Source organism: Bactrocera oleae, chromosome 2 (assembly GCF_042242935.1).
Source record: "Bactrocera oleae isolate idBacOlea1 chromosome 2, idBacOlea1, whole genome shotgun sequence".
NCBI lineage: Eukaryota > Metazoa > Arthropoda > Insecta > Diptera > Tephritidae > Bactrocera > Bactrocera oleae.
In genome coordinates this window covers 80,448,730-80,468,571 of record NC_091536.1, presented here as the reverse complement: position 1 = coordinate 80,468,571, position 19,842 = coordinate 80,448,730, and the positions used below count along the sequence as shown (strand labels likewise).

General features: G+C 35.6%; 1 protein-coding gene across 2 annotated transcripts in view; it reads right to left on the bottom strand.

Moving 5' to 3' along the window:
* The window catches only part of SKIP (Shal K[+] channel interacting protein), a 309,242-nt gene that overhangs the window by 22,920 nt on the left and 266,480 nt on the right, over positions 1 to 19,842 (bottom strand). For both annotated transcript variants that reach the window (XM_036369686.2, XM_036369690.2), the window contains exons 3-9: positions 18,762 to 19,058; positions 15,488 to 15,780; positions 15,342 to 15,391; positions 13,717 to 13,823; positions 10,259 to 10,336; positions 7,455 to 7,511; positions 758 to 812 (exon numbers count right to left, since the gene is read on the bottom strand). In XM_036369686.2, coding sequence (XP_036225579.1) covers positions 758 to 812; positions 7,455 to 7,511; positions 10,259 to 10,336; positions 13,717 to 13,823; positions 15,342 to 15,391; positions 15,488 to 15,780; positions 18,762 to 19,058 — 937 coding nt within the window. The remainder of the gene's footprint in view (positions 1 to 757; positions 813 to 7,454; positions 7,512 to 10,258; positions 10,337 to 13,716; positions 13,824 to 15,341; positions 15,392 to 15,487; positions 15,781 to 18,761; positions 19,059 to 19,842) is intronic.

The window sequence follows — 19,842 nt, the reverse complement described above, 5'->3', positions numbered from 1 at the left end:
AAAGTGTCATTGCACTTTTGTTTACTCGACATTTCGCCAAGATGCAGCCGACCAGCACGCGTATGTGTCTGTCCGACTAGGTTTCGGGTGTATTGGTACGGGAACACGCTGCTTGGTTTCTAAAGTAGTGCGACAGCCAAAAGAGTTGAGCAGGTGCTCAAGATGTTTGTTTGTGTTGGCAATCTTGTTTTGAAAAGAAGAAATTGCTTTGCATGCATATGCGTGTATGTGCGTGTATGTGTGGGTATGCAACTGTTTGCACGCCAAACGGAAACGGACGTATGCATTTTATGCTCACTTAGGCATAAGAGTCGCTCGCACAGAGCTGCTTGCTGTTGCAGGTGAACAAAGCCGTTGGGACGGAAAGTCAACTTTTTAGCAGCTGCAACACCGAAGCGTTACTAAATGCCGAAATATTTGGAGAAATGTTATAGAATGTGTATTTTTAAATGCAAAGCTTTATGGAGAATAAACCAGCAAATAATATGGAAACAAGTTAAGCCAAAAATGTGCAAAATTTTAAATGAAAATACTTAAATTTAGTTGTTATACATATATACATAGGTTGGTTTTTTTTTTGTATAACACTCCTTTTTTGTTATTGTAAAAAACAGCTTATAAAATTGTTTAAATGAGCTTAGCCTCAATACATCTACACCACTCTACCCTACAAGATTAATCAAAAATATAAAAATTGCATTTCGAAGAAATAAAAATTGTACACTTTAGAGCTTTTTTAGCTCTCTTTTATACTTACCTATTCGACCCTCACGACTCATTTGAAGCAAACCTTGCCGTATATCTCGTAAAATCTGGAAAATCAAGTGAAAATTGTAATAAGATAAAATTTTATATATATGTATATATAATATTTACATATGTCTAGTAAATAACTATATAAATTTACAATTTTTTTCCAAATTATTACATATGTTTAAGTCTTGAACGTTTTGAAGGCAAAAAAGCTCCAACAGCATTTCTAGCTAAGACCTAAACCACAGGAGAGTCCTCGATAAGATAACTAAAATATGTTTTTGTATCTACTATTTATGTACTCTCTAGAAATTTGACAAGAGAATTTTTTATTTACGAAATTCACTTACTTTGGAATTTTAGATACGAAATGCTTCGAGTATGCTTATGTTAAATATTTAAGTTTTTCTAAAATGATCAATGATCTCACAAATGCACTGAAAATGCTCAGACAAGAATTCAACATTCAAAAAATTTTTAATAGAGATTAAAAAAAAAATTTACTTTTTGCTAAACAATGTCACATAATCAAAAGACGCCATACTATTTAAGTAAGTGGCAAACTCATTGCGAATATGTGTTTATTAATGAAAATATTTATTTTTATACATATAGCAATAATGTGTTGTATACAAATTTCATATATGTTGACAACAACTTTTTTACAACAACTTCCACTGCGAACTAACAAATTTTAATGAACGAAACTGGCCAACATTATGCGCTGCACCCAGCGTGTGCCATGCTGGTGGATTAGATATATACATACGTGACTGTTGTTAGCAAACAGTTGAGCGTGAACGGCATAAAAAAACAACGACAACCATACTACAGTGTTGAGCTCGCCTTATTAGGGCACAGAAGAACGCAGCTGACTCTATACAACTGCTGTATTTGCAAACTAATGGTAAGACGGAAGGAAGGATTTTCAAAGTGGAAGGTAAAAGTTCGCAATTGTTGCAGTTGCAAGTCTTGAGTGGATTTTTATTGAAGTCACATTCACGCTGGCCAACAGCGCAATGGAAGTGACTTTGCTGCTTCAACAGTTGTGTCGCATTACAGGGGACCGACATATTTCTCTTAGAATATACATACACACAAAACTCACGTGTGTGTGTGTAAGTATGAGCGTGCAGTTACGTGTATTGTTGCTTATTTATTTTATATGTAAGCATACAAATTGCAGGAGCTCAGCGGGAGTAAATAGTCAATGCTGTTGGGTGGCCTTCAAATATATAAAAAATTACAAAGTTCCATTAGGAAGAGTTTATTTTACAATTTTATGTGCAATTTCTGTATTTCTGAAAGCATTGGCTGGCAAATGTGTGCTGAATTCTAATTCAAGTTGGCGTTTCACTTACACACTGATCTTAGTATTGAATTGTTAAGGTTTTTAGAAATTTAAAGGTTTTAGCAGTTAAGGTTGGGCTTTACAGTAATCTAGTTTTTGAAGTTTTCAGCCTTAGGAAAATCGATGTAATATTTATGAAACAATATAAACAGTGAGGGGCTGAGCTCATCAAAAATCCGTTAGCGTCAATGCAGATCTCGCTGTATTTGATTGATTTTATTAGTCTCAGTTAGTAATGAAACTGTTTTATCCGGAACCGATTGTTCTATTGTATTACTGCAAGGCATAATCACAAAAATCGCTGTTCAATAAAAGTAACTGTCGTGCTTATCTCTCTCAGCAATACTTTTGGAAATGTCATACAAATATACATGATTTTTAAAAGCCATTTTTTTTAGGTGAAAAGTAAACAATTTTGTCTTCAATATTTTACGACAAATTTTCAACCTGCATACAATAATTTAGTTTCACCACTGAATGATTGTAAGAAGTTGGAGACCAATTCGTCTCTTATAATAACAATAGCAGGTTGAAGAACGGTTCACATGTAATGATTGCTTGAAACTGTTTATGCAGTAAAAAAAGACAATCCAAGCAGTACCTCATAAGTATGTTTTTAATTTAGTATAGAGACTGTGAAGAAGAGGCCTTTTGATATCCGTTTGAAAACGTTGTTTGGGTTGTACAGAGTAATATAAATGCTGCGGACACTATGAATATGGACTTAGGTGACCATATTTATCCCGACAATATCCGGGACGGTATTTTTTATACCTTTCACAGTAGCATTTCTTATAGCATAAAAGGGTATAAACAAAACTTTAGCTTGATTTTGATCGTGTGATTTATGCTATAGTGGTCCAATTTTAACAATTTGGTCGCTGATTTTAGCGTTTAGCCTTGGATATTAACTTATGCTAAATTTCTGGAAGTCATCCTGGCAAATTAAAAAATTTTCCATACAAGCACTGGATTTTGACTCATCAGTTTGTATTGCAGCTATATCTTCTAATAGTCTGATATCGGTTGTTCCGGCAGCTGAGCTTGTTCCAGCAAAAACTGAGGTACTAGTTCGCATATATAGTATAGAACAGACGGGCATAACTCACGCTCACTCTAATCATTTATAGGTATACTTTGATGGTCTTCGATGTTTCTCTATGGATGTTACAAACTTCGTGGCAAACTTAGTATACAATTAGGCGGGTTATAATTACAGACTACGGTACTAGAAGACGCAGAAGAATCAGAAGGGATATAAAAGCAAATATAATTTCGCTGTTATTTGATATATTTTTCAGTTTCCTAAACTTTTATACTTTAAATGACAGTTGAAAAACCACTGTTTCGAAAAAAGGATTCTACATATTACATAACCTCACATTACAGATACAAAACCAAATTATTGAAGAATATCTATGAGAATAATTAACTTTAGTTTCGAATAATATAATTCTTAAATGCTTATTTCTAACAGTAATTAAATAGAGAGAAGATTTTATCACCAAAGCGATGGCTCACAGAGAGTTTCAGCGTGTCTTAAAGCGGCATGAGTATGCGGGCAATCACCTTTTCATACATAATTACTGCACAAACAATGCCTACAAACAACATACCTGTGCATGCTTGCCACACTGCGCGCATCGCCACTTGAGCGAGTGGAGAACAAGAAGAGTCGGGTAAATTGCAGTCATTTGTTGGAAAATGAATATTGTATGCGCCGCCAGCTCTGCCATTGCTCGCTGCCAAATAAATGACTGAGCGACTGTCCATTGCCGCACAAGCACTCTCAGTATGAGCAGAGCGAAGGGAGTAAGATGGCATTGTCTACATGGCAGTTTGTAGGCGTTTGAAGTGTTCACAACACGAGCACACACACACATACACATACACCAATGCATGTCTGTTGGCAGCAATAATAGAGATGCTTGGCGCAAAGTGTTTCGGGGTAGGGGGGAGAGATTTTAATGTGAGACTGCTAAGTCATGCGACAACAACAAACACAAAAAGTAGGAGATAAAAAGAAAAATAAAAACAACAATGGCAGGGTATAAAGTACTCCAGCAGCACACAAATAACTGTCAATACACACAAAGATATGTGAAGACAAATGAACATTTAGTATGTAAACATGTGTGTGTGTGTGAGCTTTTGCATTAAAAGTTCCAGCAGCCACTGCAACAGGAGCAACAGGAGTACAAGGGGCAAAAGGCAGCCGAAAGCAATGGCCACAACATGACAAGGAAGCCAGGGAAGCCAAGAAAAAGGAGCAATTACAATAACTCATAGAATATGCATGTGCAGCCACAGTAACGGCAGTAGTTGTTGTTGCCTCATATGTACTTTAACTTGCCTCACTTTGATTATTTTGTTACAGTTTTTCTAATTTATTTTTGCTGCTTTATTTTTGCAACAGCAACAAACAACAGCAAGCCCAAGACAGTAATTGCAGCATTCTAGCGACGTGCTCTTCGAGAGCAACTTAGAACGAGCTACAGCTGCATAACTATTTCTGGCACAGCCCTTACGTTGCAATTGTTTTCATGTGCGTGTATGTGCTTGCTTCCAGTAGTTCCTACGAATACTCGCTTCTTGGCATAACTTCAGGCGCACAGTGGTTTATAAATCTTTGTTTGGTCTTATTTCGGTTTAATTTCTCTTACATGTCTAAAAAGTTTCGCTTACATTAGATTTAATCTGGCTAACACTTTCGTTGCCCGACCAACAATGCTAGGATCTACGTGTGCAATCTATCACAGCTCTCCACTATCACACGCCACTGTGGTTTATGCACGCATACAGTGCTGAGTGTGCGTGCGTGGTGGTGTGGTGGTACATAAACAATGGATTTATTGCTGCCTGCCGAGTAATCGTGTGAATAGGCCGCACAGAATATGGATTAAAATTAAACAGAGTAGGTAAGCTGGTGGAAGGACACCGAAAAGCACGTACTGGCAAGGAACTGAGCGGTACTGAGAGGGCGAAAATGTTTTAAAAATGTTTTTTTTTTTCATTATGGAAAATTTTTACAATTTAGTTTTTTTTATTGTGTAAACCTTCTTTCACTTATTCTATACGTTCTACGTTTTACTGCACTAACATCTAATATTTGCCAAGTAAGGTAAGCGGTTAATTAAGAAAAGTTAAGTTACACTTTTCCTAGATGGCAGCCAGCAAAGCAATTGGCACACACTTGAACTTCCTACTTCAAATAACTGCACACAGTGGCTTACTTTTCTAAACCAATTTTGTATTTATTATTTGTAATGCTCATACGAGTAGTCTTTCGGCCTTTTGTTTATGTTTGGTAGTTGTTGTTGTGTGTGTGTGTCCTGCGGTTGACCACTACAACATGGCATAAAACAGCGAGAGAGCGAAGTTTGCGAGTTTGTAATTTATTTGCGTGCAAAGAAAGTGAAAATGTGTCATTTGTCTTTTGGTCTAGTAAATTAGACCAAATTATTTATGTCTAAGCAACCAAGAGTGGTTTATGCTTGGTATATTATATCAAGAGAGGTAGTGCAAGTATGTGTGCCGACGTGGTCGTATCTCGAAAATTACGCATGCACTTGATTACGTTAAACAACTACAAATCCTACAAAATTCCAAACTTAATTCAGAGTAAAATTAAAGAAATATACTCAAACAAAATTTTAATAAGAATTAATGAGATAATCTGTTAGCTAGTCACTTGCTTTATAAACGTGCTGTTGCGTGAATATCCCTCTAAAAGCCATAGGAATTATTATATATTTAATTCTTAAACTGTGCTCAATAAGGAAAGCAAGCTTTTGGTGGTGATTTATACTTCCACCTGATAGGTCCTTATTTTCTTTTGATCTTAATTTTATGGATTAAAACATTATTAACACTAGAACTACGACGATTTACCATATACCTATTTCATATACTATTTCAAATAGGTGTCTCTCTCTCTCTGAAAATTAGAAACGTAAGAACGAAATAATTTATAATATTATTCTATACATAAATTAAATTAAATGCATGACATCGTAAAATATTAAATAGAAATAAAGAGGAAATGGTATTTTTATGGAAATTATCGAAATAGTCATTTTGACCAGTTCGTAGTTCTGGAGTTAAATGGAATTATACATATATATATATGTATATTTATTTTTTTTGCTATATAGAATTTTTGAGTAAAAAATCGAATTATTGGTAGTCAACGCCGTTTAATAAATTGATGATGATGGATAAAATTTGCATTTACTTTGATGTAATGCGAAATTTGCTTAAATTTTGACCGAATGTGACTGCTAAAATCATATTAGATTAAGGTACGCTTAATGGAACAGTCTAAAAAATGGGATTTATGGGAATTAAAACAAAAATATTTACTGTATCAATAACTACAAAATTTTATGGATACATTTAGAAATATTTTAGAATACTTAAAAAAATTCTATATTTTATATATTTGCGATTTTCGACAACGTTAAAAAATGGTTTTCCACTGCTGTAGTGATTGTGGCATTTTCTCGATAAGAAGATATTGTCCATAAAATGATCTATAGTCGAGAAAAATCAAAAATTGACAAAATGGGCACATTTTCAAATAAAAAGTTGAGTTTTACCCAAAAGTTTGGTCGTTTTCGGCCTGACAAAATCTTTGATTAAATCGAAAAAATTAATATGTGGAAAAAATTTGATAGTAAGCGGGTCTCATTTATCCCCGAGTAATTACTGAGGCAAACTCGAAAAATGTTATTTTGTGAAACACGCATTTAAAGATATACTGAAAAGCGAATTGAACTGAGTTTCTTAGGAATTTCTAACTAAGAAAAATATTTGAAATATTCTTTAATTCACACAAAAATCTAAATACTACTAAAAAAGCTTATTATATATTTTTTGGTATTGTTGGCGTATTTTGGTGTTTCAAAAAACAGTGCTTTTTCGTTCCATATTTAAACCATACTATACTGATATTTGACTTCAAATTGTTAGTTACAGAAGGATATCAAAAACATTTTAAAATAATTTACAATGAATGCCAGCCATTAAAGAAGTTTATGTCGACCATTTGCTGATACCTAGTATACGAACGTAAGATTGCATAAACATTAAGTATTAATTAAAATAACATAACGCTTTTTCACTGATTTTTCTTAGTAGAGCATTCTTCTTTTGTGACTTATGCTAAGTAATTCCTGATAACTCAGAAACTTTTAAATCGCTCCTTTTTTATGCTAACGATAATATAGTGAAAATCTTTCCTAAATTATTTATATAAATCTTTAAATGTCTATGTATTCATCTTAGTTATTAAAATATGTGAATTTATCAAAAAATAATTTATTTAATGTAATGTTTAATGCAGTCATACCTCTTCGTGTTCGCGTTGGAATTTCTCCTTTTTGCGCATTGCTTCTTGTACTTTCAGCTGAAAATGGAAAACATATACGAAATATTTTAAAATTCCAGCATATTAATGGCACTCGAAAGCGAAAGTAGCACTTTGATGATGCAAAATTGAGCTAAATATATACTTAATGCTAAAAGAAGGCTTTCACAAAACCAAAATTTTTATTTGGCAGTCAAAAGTTCGCTTTTCGTAACGCAACAGCATGCAAATAAAGTAAATAAATTTATGTGCATACTTATGAAAGCAACTAAAGCGCACCTACGTGGGTAATAAGTAAAATAAAAATACCGAAACCAAAACACAAAAAGAAAAAAAATTAAAACTGTGCATCGCAACGACACGGCGTATGCGAAACACTTGTCAACCGGCAGCTAGGCACCGCGCGCACTCATACGCCCTGTAGGCATAGACGATGTGAGGAGTATGATGTCGTCGTTTGTGCGGAGAGCACACTGTAAATATTCCGCTTTTTGTGTATGCACTTGCTGAAAGTTTGAACAAACACTTACAAAGCGGCGGCGGCATTGGTGGCGTCGAAGGCAGCATCTGCAACACGGTTACCTTAAATGCCATTATTGGCGGCATGGTGTGCCGGAATGAAGGCGCTGCCGAAAATGTGCATAAGTAGCGCAATTGTGCGCATGAATTGACAAAATAAAGCAACAACAAGCAGTATGCAACACAACAACACAACGGCAGCCAGTGCGCACAGCGACGACAGCTGGCAATAATAAGCACTACAAGCGTAGGCGTCGAGTGGTATAGGCTACAGATAAGAAGTAGCATAGTAACAGGCGAGTGATAACAGTACAAAAACAGCAAAAAACCACTAAGCATGCTTAAAAATTGCACAGAAATTATAGCGTTGCAACGAAAAAGTTCGTGTGTTCGAGTAAACCCCGCAGTTGCTGTAGACGGTGAATGCTGTTGCATGTGTGGGGTGTGACTGTGACAACAACAACAACAAGTTCTGCAAGTCAAACTTTATTACGAGTTTGTTGCTGAGCACAGAAAAAGTCTAATTTATGCCGCAAGTTCAGGCATATTTTCGGTTAGCATACACGATTCAACAAGAACAACAACAATATGCAAATCCCCAACGGAACGCAGTGTGTTTTTTTTTATTTCTTGTTTTTATTTTTATTTTTTGTGTTTTTGTTTTCGTGCAGCAAGTTATGGCAGTGTCTGAGGAGAATATGCATAATAAATGCAATGACAGTAACAACAAGAAACACTAGAGAAACGGTAACAACATGTAACGACAATACCCGCTACACCGTAACTGGCGCACCTGCCCAGCAGCGCCGTTATGCCACCGCACTTTCTTATGCTCACATCTTCATTGCATGGCATCTGTCTGGCTGGTGGTGGTGCAACGCGAACGTCTGTATGTGTGCGCGCACTATTGGGCTTGTCTCTCCTCCTCCCTTCGCCGCCTGTGTGTTGGTACTTTTATTTCTCGCTTGTTACCGTTGTTGCACAGCGCACTGGAGCTGTGTTCTCGGTCGTGTTGTACACTCAGGCTGTGACATTTTTGTTGTTGTTGCTGTTGTCATTAATAATGAATGTCGACGGCAATGAACTTTTAAATAATGCATACAATTCGCTGTTGTTGGCTACACCCTCTGCGCTGTGCGACAATGTCATTACGCCACTGACACTCAGGTGAGTTGTTGTTGTTTTTGTGATATTAGTTGCTTTTATTTTTATTAGATTGCAGCTTGGATGCCACAATGATATACACTTGCATCTCACATGCTAGAAAAATGTTGAGATTATGTGAATAAAATACAATTTTAAACACGATTTTATTTGCTAATCCGGCTTTCATAGCAAACAGACTTGTAAAAAACATTTTATTTTTATTTCAATTAAATAGAAATAGGGTTAAAGAAGATTTCACTGCAATGTCCTGTTGAAAGAGTGTATTGAATTCCCAGCGGATTCACAGTTTCTCTGCCATCTGATGGATTTTCGTATATTGAATGGACGGTCGCTCTTACTTCGTTGCTAAATGTAAAACCTAAGAGGTTACTCATACGCGCTGTTGAATGAAATCGGTGTATTTTCTAAAATCGAAGCAAAAACATTTAATTTTCAGAGTAGTGAACGCTTGCACAAAAGCCAACGATAAAAGGGTGCATATCTAATTCAGTTCAATAATACCAAATTTCTGACTTCCCAGGCAAATTTATTGCATTGAAGGCTTTGCATACTAATGAGCTGCATGAAAAGTGTTTGCAAACGCTTTAAAGGGACTCCAATTGTATTAATGGTATATCTATACACATATACATAGTGCAAATACTGGAGAGGCTGCAAAAATTTTGCGCTAAAACATGAAAATACAAATTAACAGAGTTATTTACTGGATTGGTCCACGTTTTGTAGCAAATATTCGTGTGCATTTGAGAGACTTAAGTTCTATAGGCCTTAAAAAAGCTTCGCGAAATCTGGGAATATAAAAAGTTTGAACCAACGAAGCGAACTGCGATCATCAATTCATAAAATAATCAAATATATTGTGCTCAAGCAGTAAAATCTAGGTATTTACTTGTATGTATGTATACGAAATATTTTCATAAACCCTTAGCAGATTTTGAATTGTGTGTTTGACAGAAAAAACTATAGCATATAGCACCAAAAATTTTTGTGCGAACTTCTGATTGCCTTTTTTTATTTTTAAACTATATACAGAGTTATTGTAATAAAAATTAAGGTTTTATGAAAATGTAAATACACAACGTATAACATTTTAAACTTACCCTGTGGATTGTCTCTTCAAAACTTTGGTGATGTCCTCCATTCATTGTTTGAAAATGTCTTAGTCGTTCATTCGCCGCCTAAAAATTTTCGAATTAAATATTTATTAATTATTTTTAATATTTCTGGGCACGCAACATATACATGTAAGTAATATAGATAAACTGAAGCATAAATACTGGTCTCTATAACTTTAACATTACTTTGCCCATAGTCAAAAATCAACTCAATTGCTGTGAACTATGTTACTAGCAATTCATTTACGTAAATTTGAATTTTGGCAACGCTGAGCTCTTAGTTATCTTATCTTATTTTTATCGTTAGTTAAACAAAGTTGTATGATTAGGTGATTTTAGTCAGTTAGTTACAGCCTCTGATCTTAATACTCTATCATTTTATGCATTAAAGTTATACCAGCTGCTGAATAAAGTCTTCTAGCCAGTTAAAGAAATTTCAGAAAAACATTTTTACGCAAATCGCGCATTATTAGTGATCTCTTTCTTCGTAGAAAAATTCAATAAAATTTTAACGTCACTTTTCATTTCCCCAGAAGGACCTAAATTTGTTTAACTTTTCTGGTCAACTCACATTCAATCTTACGCGTCACTTTGAAAATGCTTCCAGATTTCTTTAGAGTTACTCTAGATCTCTTGTGAAAATTATATGATTTTTCTTAAAAAATTATTCTGTGGTAAATGAAAAAGGTTGAATCTTAGCTTGTTTTAGAAGGCCCATCTGTTTTGGAAATTTAATGTATTTGAAAAGGTTTTAGGACACATCTTCGCTCATCACACTTAGATTACCAACATCAGATCACTTAAAGGACACACCCAGTGTAACTGCACGAAGAAATACGTTTCTTGAAAACTTTCTTAAAGAAAATTATTACGCGAAATATTTTAAAATGTTGCAGATATATTGTACTTATACATAAATAACGAATATTAAAAAAAAATTCCAAAAATTAATTAAAATTACTATTTTTAGAGCGTTGTTCATTATTTCTACTCAATCTACTGCCAACAAAGCCTTCTACTGCTGCAGTGAACGCAGCCAACACCGTAGTGGAAAATAGGAATTTAAAAAAGATATTATAAATCTAACAGCTACTGTCTATACATTGTTCTCTAATTGTTAAAAAAAAAATTAAAATTTAACAAAATGGCAGAATTTAATAAAAAAATTGTCGAATTTTGTTAATTTTTTTAGCAATTGAAAAATTGAATAGATATTCATTTAAAATTTGTGTATGTTATTTTCAAATATATAGAATATCAAAATATGAACTAAATAAAATTTATATTTTTTTTTAGAAATAAATATAGAAAATAACTACATCTGGCGTTCCTCTAATTTAAAGCAAATTTAAAGCAAATTTAAAGCACCATAACTCGACATTGCATTAGCATAGCAATGTTGCTTTTTGAATCTTTTGAACACGCAATGTCTCTCATAAGATTTGTCCTGTTATTATCTCATTCCGCCATTTCGTTTATTTTGGTTAATTATTAATTTAGCTTTGTCTAAAAACAAAAACATTTTGAACTTGCAAATAATTTACTCGCAATGTGTCCGCTGTGGCCAATTCAAAACAAACAGATTTTAATAAATCGGTGAGACATATGTTGGGACTTGATAACAGCGTTGCAGCTGAACCTTTCGGACTAACAATTATATCATATAATTAAACGTAGACAAGGGTTTGCGCACAAAAGAAATGCTTATCGTAAAATTTTAGATCGCTGTAATTTTTCCTCATAATCTTGTGCGCTTCATTCATCGCCTGTTCAAAGCGTTACTCTTCATTTTTTAATTAGATATTTTAAAGGGAAACCGAATTGCACGAACCCGCAGCGGCTGGTGTTGGCAGCCTAATCGCACTTTGCCGCTGCTGAATTTACGGCTTCCGCGTTTTGCGGTGATCAACCACCTGAGCTGCATTATCCCCTTTTTGTGTTGGCAGCTTTTCAATAGCGTTTTTTGCGGACGCAGGTGTCATACCTTACACACACACACACATAAGCAAACAATATTTATCTTCAGATGCGTGTTTTCTATCCTTTCGCGTTATTTATGACTTCGTTTTGTGAGAGTGTATGTGGATAGAGAAGAAGGGGTGTGGAGCGCTTGTTTGCACGCTGTGCGCTATCTCGGCGGCCAATGCCATCGTCAAGTCAGCGCCACTGCAACCGTTTCATTGCCAAGAAACTTCGCACTGCTTTCTTCTAGCCCGGCATATTTACGTCGCCTTCTTGCGCCTTTTATGTTTCCCTTGGCAAATGTTGGTTTAATCAAAGAAAGAAAACGTCTTCAATGAATCCTTTTGGAATAGCAGATAAACGAGGGCAGGGAGCGGTGTCGGCGGCGCGTTTAACCTTTACATTGTAAACATTTTCGGCAGCGCGGAAGACGGTCGGACATTGGCGCGGTGTGTTAGACGGCAGACGTTTCGATGTTACGCAACATACATAGGCGCATACCAACACCTGTACACATGTGTGTGTGAGTGTGTTTGTTGAGCAAAAATTTGCATGTCCCTAGGGTGTAGATTAAATATGACAACAAAAGAATAAGCGCGAAGCACAGTGGAATACTGGCATGTGGCGTTCGGTTTCAGCGGCAATATAAACACGGCAATAACAGCAAAAACAAAGTGCGGACATGAACCCCTAAAAGCTAAGAAAATGTAAACAGAAATTTGCAAACAAGCATTTAAAAAGCAAACTCCAGAAAAATTTGATTGAAGGTAGCCGTGGCGCATTTGTCTCCTTAAGATGGCAAATGAAAAAAAAGAGCTCATGAAAAATTTAGCGAAGCATTTTGTTGCAGCAATAAACGCGCTCTTGCTCAACTCGCATGCAAATAAAAAATGCTTGCTTTTTATAGCTAAATATTCGTGTTTATGCACATACATTATTGATGTGGCATAGTGTGTCTTCGGTGGCATAAAACATTTTCAACACGAAGCAGCGACAGAACAGGATATTTGATGGAAAAGTATATGGTTTCTATTTAAAGATGGCGCAAACGCTTGTTTTACTGCCGCGGCGCAATTTGCAAATATCATGCAAGAAAATACTAAAATTTGGCTCGGCTAGTTCTACTTTGCTCCTAAAAGTTTTACGAATGCTTCTAAATTTTGAAAACGATAATGCAACACTATTGCTTGTTGGGACAATAGTGCACAAAAAACTCGCTAAGTCTCTGCGAAGCTTTAGAAGTGAGTATTCTGTGATAGCGATTGAAAAACGAAGACTTCTAAGTATGAGGGAGGCATAGACAAATACTTGCTTTTCTCGGCTCGCAGCACGAATAGCGAAAATATTGGCTAAATATCAAGTAAAGGTTGGTTTTGGTAGCATTTTATTATTGCTATTAGACCCAGCTGGTTAGTGCTAACTCCATGTAATATGTAATTTTTCTAATATTTGTGAATATTATAACACTTATGATTACTTACCCTCACTTGTGCGGCGGTTTGTTGATTACTTCGGTCTCGTCGATTTACAGTTTTTAGACCCTTTAAAAGTCTCGCTAAGGTGGTACGTTTCTTGGTCTCACGACCTTCTGCAAAAGAAACGAAAACACGAAACCTTTAGTTAGCTGAAGGCAGTCACGAGAATATTATTTATTTAGCTTCAACCATATTACATTTTTATATTTAAATATACTTAAACCAATATGAAAGTTAAATGCTGGGAACTCGAAGCCTTTACAAGGGATCGTGTTTTATTTTAACAGCTAATCGCTGTCTAATTAAATGTAAACACAATACAGTTATTTCAAAAATGAAAACTTTTACCTAGAAATCGTGTGTTGTAACTTGCTTGCCGCTGTTCGGTGATTATGCAGAACACTTTACTTTGGTTGGATAGATTTTGATATGACCTGATTGATATGTAAAGCATGAAATTACTAATTTCCTCGAGCAAACAAGTCTGTGAAATAAAACCGTGGGTACAAATGAGCTTAAAAGCACGATGATTTGTAAAACATTCTACAGGATTGTGTTTTGCGTGTTCTAAGGTATTAGATATCCAGTGTTGGCACAAATATTTTAATACTGTAAACGTACCATAGTAGGTTAACTTCCGTTGTATTTTTTGTGCAAGCTTTTTGCAAGCATTTATTTGGATACCAATTGGAGCGTAGAATGAACACATTAACCACCTTGGTCGGAATCGAGGTCAACCTTAAGCTTCTGCCACATTGCACTGAATTATTTAGTTTTTTCGGCATTTAGGTGTAAACCACAGCCACCACGAATCTCCTTAAAGGGCCAAACCCATTGAGCAGAGTGGACCGAAATCCAAGGGCTTTCTGCTCCCCATGGTGCCAGATTAAAGTTTCCGGTAAAACCTTGTAGCCGTAGCTACTGCCAGTTGAGTACCCATTAAACTCAATGACATTTGTCGCTTGAATTTGAAATTTTTTTCCTTTCATTAGAAGGAATCTCATTCAAATTTTATAATATCAGTTCAAGCTGAGTATTATAGCACTATTTCCGAGATAAATATGCTGATATTTCTTGGCAAATCTGAAAAACAGACATAGTGCATTTGGATTTTAGTCGCCTCTTACGACAGGCATACCTACGTCAGCCAAATTCTAACCCCTGCCCGCTGGGGGAACCACAGCAGGTCAGTGGTTTTCCGAAAAATTCGTCTACAAATGATAAACGATCCTTTTCCCGTGGAACCGGTCTAAAATTTGATAGTCTGCTTGACTTTCTAAAGCTAACGCTAACTCTGAAGTCGCCAAGTTAACAGCAAGCAAGTCCACATATTGAGGCTGACCTACCCAATAGTACCGGGTATCATATTTCCTTCCAGAAGATTAGCATTTATTTTCATTCCACCAGTGTTAGTTATAAAAGACCAAACAAGAAATGGTAAAGAGTTAAAAGCTAATAAGTGGTTGGCTGTTGCTTAATTTTTTAAATGTACTGAAACTCAAATGTTCTCAGTTCGAGTAACAAAATAAAAACAGTTTACAAGTATCTCGTAATTTCGAATTGCTACAAAACCTTTTGGCACCCCCACGTATTTTTTTCTGTTTGAAGTTCGTAATAAATCGGAAACTTACCTGCATTAGGTGGAAATTCGTAGAAATACGCTGATCTTGGACTTAAGCAACTGTAATTAGAAAGAGACGAAGTAGAATTAGAAATTTCGTATTGTGTGTGTGTGTGTCTATGCACTTAAATGTGGTTGGTAACAACTTCAACTTACTTTTGCTGCAGGAAATTCAAGTGTGCTACATTCGGCGGGAGTGTTTGATGGGCTTGTAGAGCTTGATGCTGTTGTTGTTGTTGTTGCAAATGCTGTTGGCTACCTGGCACTAATGGTAATTGCTGCTGCTGTTGTTGTTGTGCTGCTTGCGCCTGTTGTTGCTGCTGCAAGGTGTGCTGTTGCAGTAGCTGCTGCTGCTGTGTGAGACCGCCACGTGCAACACGCGGTGCAAAAACACCATAACCAAAACCGTAAATTTCGTCCTCTTCCTTGTCGGACAGACAACTCGAGGGCTGCAAAGAAGAAGCGAGAAAACAAAAGTGAGTTTTGTTGGCCTATAAAGTAAGCGGGTTTGCGGATGTGTATACTAAAACTATAAATATATATGTATTTATATGTGTGTGTAGTAAATTAAATTGAGTGGGCTGTTTACAACTTTGCTGTTGGCGCAAAATTTCACGCTGATAAAAAGGCGAAGGCGAAAAAAGTGGAAACTAAAGTTGGTTGGTAGAAAAGCAGCAAGTTGCAACAACCGCTTAGAAGTGGCAATAAAGTAAGCATGAAAAATAAATACGGGCAAACACGGTAATGCCAAACCGAAGGATAAATGTTTTCTTAGTTGTGTTGTGCACGAAATACTTGTGAACTGCTGTTTGTTGTGTTATTGTTATTGCTGAGCCGTAAACATGGCTGAAAAGTAATTTGAGCAGCTTTCATGCAGCTGCCAAGTGTTTGTGCAACTTGAACGCTAAAACGGATTAACACCTTCGAGACTTGTTGTTGCCGAAGAAAAATGCGAATAAACGAGTAGTGTAGGCTCCGGGCAGACGAAGGCAAGGGAAGGCAGCAGTAGAAAGCAAATAAAATGCGAAGAAAATCAAGCAAACTACATAGAGTAGCAAAATCAAGCAAAACGAGGCGACTTAGAACGGAATTACATTTCTCGTAAGCTGAAGAAATAACGGTATTGAACGAATGCACTAGTTTGGAGGCCGGCATGCTTGCACTGTTGCCTGGTAGCTAGTGCTGATTGCGAAGGCAACTAAAAGCAGGCATTCGGAGATGAAGAAAATACTCAAGAACATAAGAAAATGCCATAACGGTTACATGAGCAATTCAAATTTGTTGTATTTGTGCAAGCGAAATGAATCAAATGATGATTGGTAATGCTCTATTGCTTGGTGCCTGGATATTTATTATCACATACATGTACATATATACTATATTTATTAGTGTGAACCAAATAAAAAAACAACAAAAAACGTTAGCTTTAGCTGCACCGACGCTATAATATCCCTCAAAAATGTACTCTTTATAGCACAAAGAAATATAAAAAATATCTTAATCATGATTTTGATCTGACAGTTTGTATGACAGCTATATGTTATAGTGATCCGATCTAATTTCTAACATGCCAAATTTCTTGAAGTTCTCTTTTGTCAAATGAAAAAGATTTCCATACAAGCACTTGATTCCGATAGCTCAGTTTATATGGCAACTATATGGCGTAGTGGACCGATCTGATTTTTTCGTTGATTGCTTAAGACAATTATGCACTAAATTTCTTGAAGATAAATTCGTTTTTGGCACACCCTAATATTAATACATACATATATAACTAAATTATTTGGCATCCTTGTAACAGTTTATGTGCAAGTCGTACACTCCTGCTCTTGTTGCATTGAATTTGTACCGATCTTTCGAAATTCGGTTTGAGCATTGGATTGCTTGGGGACCACAAATACACAGCTGCGGTTTTCACTAGATTTCAAGATAAACTGGCAAGTAAGAAGGCAGCTCATCTTTACTTTTGATATGGTGTAAGAAGAAGAAAAAATTAGAGAAGTAAAGGCGAAAAGCCGAAAAGTGAAATGCCGACAGCAAATATATTTATACACTATTTACGGTTGCATATATATAAACATATATTATATATACATAATACATATATATAAGATATAAATATTAGGTTTGCGTGTTTATTTAACTTTGCGAGCGAGTCGCTTTTCAGCAGCTTACAAGTCACTAACGCACTTCTTCTTGTTTTAGCTCAAGTGTTGGTCGCTTGACTTTCGTTTAATCCCCATGGACGCGTCAACACAAAGCAATTGCAAATGTTCATACATTGTTTTTAATTCATGAAAAGTTTCATCTTTGATTAAATGAAGGAAAGTAAATTTGTTTTGCGTCGGCCTTGGAGCGACTAACGGTTTGTATGCTCACTCAAAATTCCATAAGAAATTCGTTTGCATGAAAGTTGAATGCGAAATGGAAGCGAAAACTTGTAAACGTAATGAAAATTAATTATTCAAAATATTTATATGAGCTGGTCGCTCGACGCCAGCTCGGTTAGTAAGCTGTTGTATGGTAAAAAGCTTATTACGATATGCAACAATATTTCATAACCTTGGGAAGCTAAGACATAACATCCTTTTGTACTCATATTAGTCAATGTTATTTCATTTTTTGAGTTAAAAGTTTGCACTTTTATAGTAACCGCTTGGCGACCGTACAAAAAATTTGCATTACGCAGGGCTACTGGCTACTAATCACAGACTACTGTGCAATTGTCTGCAGTATTGTTTTAATTGTGTAGTATTAATAAGTTGAATATTTGATATTATTTGATATCAAAAAAAAAAAAAAAAAAAAAAAAATCGTTGTACCTTAAATGTGTTGTGAAACGAAATTTGCAACAAAATTTTTAACTTCGGTTCATAATTTTTTTGAGTAGTAAAATTAATTAAAATGTACTAAATATAACGTTTTTAAAGTTCAATGGTCAAAGCAAAATTCTTTCAACAGTGCTTTTCAAAAATGTTATCTTAAGACTGTTATCTGCTTTCTAAAGTAAACTGGCCTCTGTAGCCACGCCTATAGCTAAACCCTGTTATAGTATCCAATGCACGTATACCCTAAATTATAATGTAGTATCTTTTCTCAATAGAGGTGTATTTTGGTGACCAGTAGTGAGATTTTAAATGATAAGCTTGTAGTCATCCCTTGCGTAGAATCGATATACTTTCAAAGCATTTAAATCTATCGAATGCTTAGAAACAAAAAATCGCATTGGAAAGCTGAATATGATTTACAAAAGTATTAATTGTGTACTACTTTTATTTGGAAGAAATATTGTAAATAAAAGCGTATACATGTTAGAGTTTACAAATTCATTGTTGCCGAACTCAGTCGATTTTCGAATCCAAATATTTTCATCTAATTAAAAAAAATTGTATATATTTACTACTTACATAACTAATCTACACATACATACCGAGTATTTTCCTGGCACATAAATTGGCTGACTATGACTATTTGGCAGGCCACCTTGGCTCGAATGGCCCCGATGACCATGATGCCGGTGGTGTGTGCTGACGCTGGGGCCACCAATGCCACTGACGCCACTACCACTACCGCTACTCCCACTGCCACCGGCCGGATTCAGTGGACTTCGCTCCGCCCACGCCGCTTGACGAGCGTTTTCTAAAGCACTTAAAATATCTCCAAAGGGAGCCATTAACAATTCACAATAGACGGATGCTAGACCCTCTAAATGACCGCGCTGACCGTCCTGCAAAAGACAAACACACACAAAACACAATACGATTACAACAACAATCAAACTAAATGGTTTCGGCGCACAAACATTTTATTTAGTTTAAGATTTTCTACGTTTTATTTTCGGAATGAGGCGTTCTTCAATGATTTCGTTGTGATTGATGTTGCAATACAAAGAATGAGTGGAGTAGGATTTTCATTCTTGAAGCAGTGGAGAGGTGTGTGAATTGTAAGACATATATGTATTAGTGACGAGCAGTTAAATGAAGGCTGAGATGTTTATATGATGAAGTATGGATTATTGATTAGTGGTTATGGTAATTGTAATGAAAGATGATATTTGTTTGTGCAATGGAATGATTACTGGGCGGTCATGCGGATCATGGGTAATGCTTATTGTGGTCGATGCAAGGGAATAGGAAATTAATTAACTAAATTTTAATATCGTGATAGATGAGTGGGCAGTGGTTAGTTGGCATTTGAGGAGCTTATAAAAGAGAGAGAGAGAGCACCTTATACTGTTATGAGCAGATGTATGTATGTAGTGGATGTTAGAATGAGGGTTAGGAAGTGGACTAATAATTTTTGTATTTAAATATTGGTAATTGATTATTGTGATTTTACGATAACTTTGTGAGTAATTTTTATTTGGTTGAGAAATGAGGGAAACTACTAGTACTACTACTGAAGAGGAAAACTACTAGTGAATGTGAAGTGAAATGGCGGCTTGCGGTTGATGATGATTAGATGAAAAATTAATATATTTATTATATTTTGTTATAAAAGTTACAGAGAAT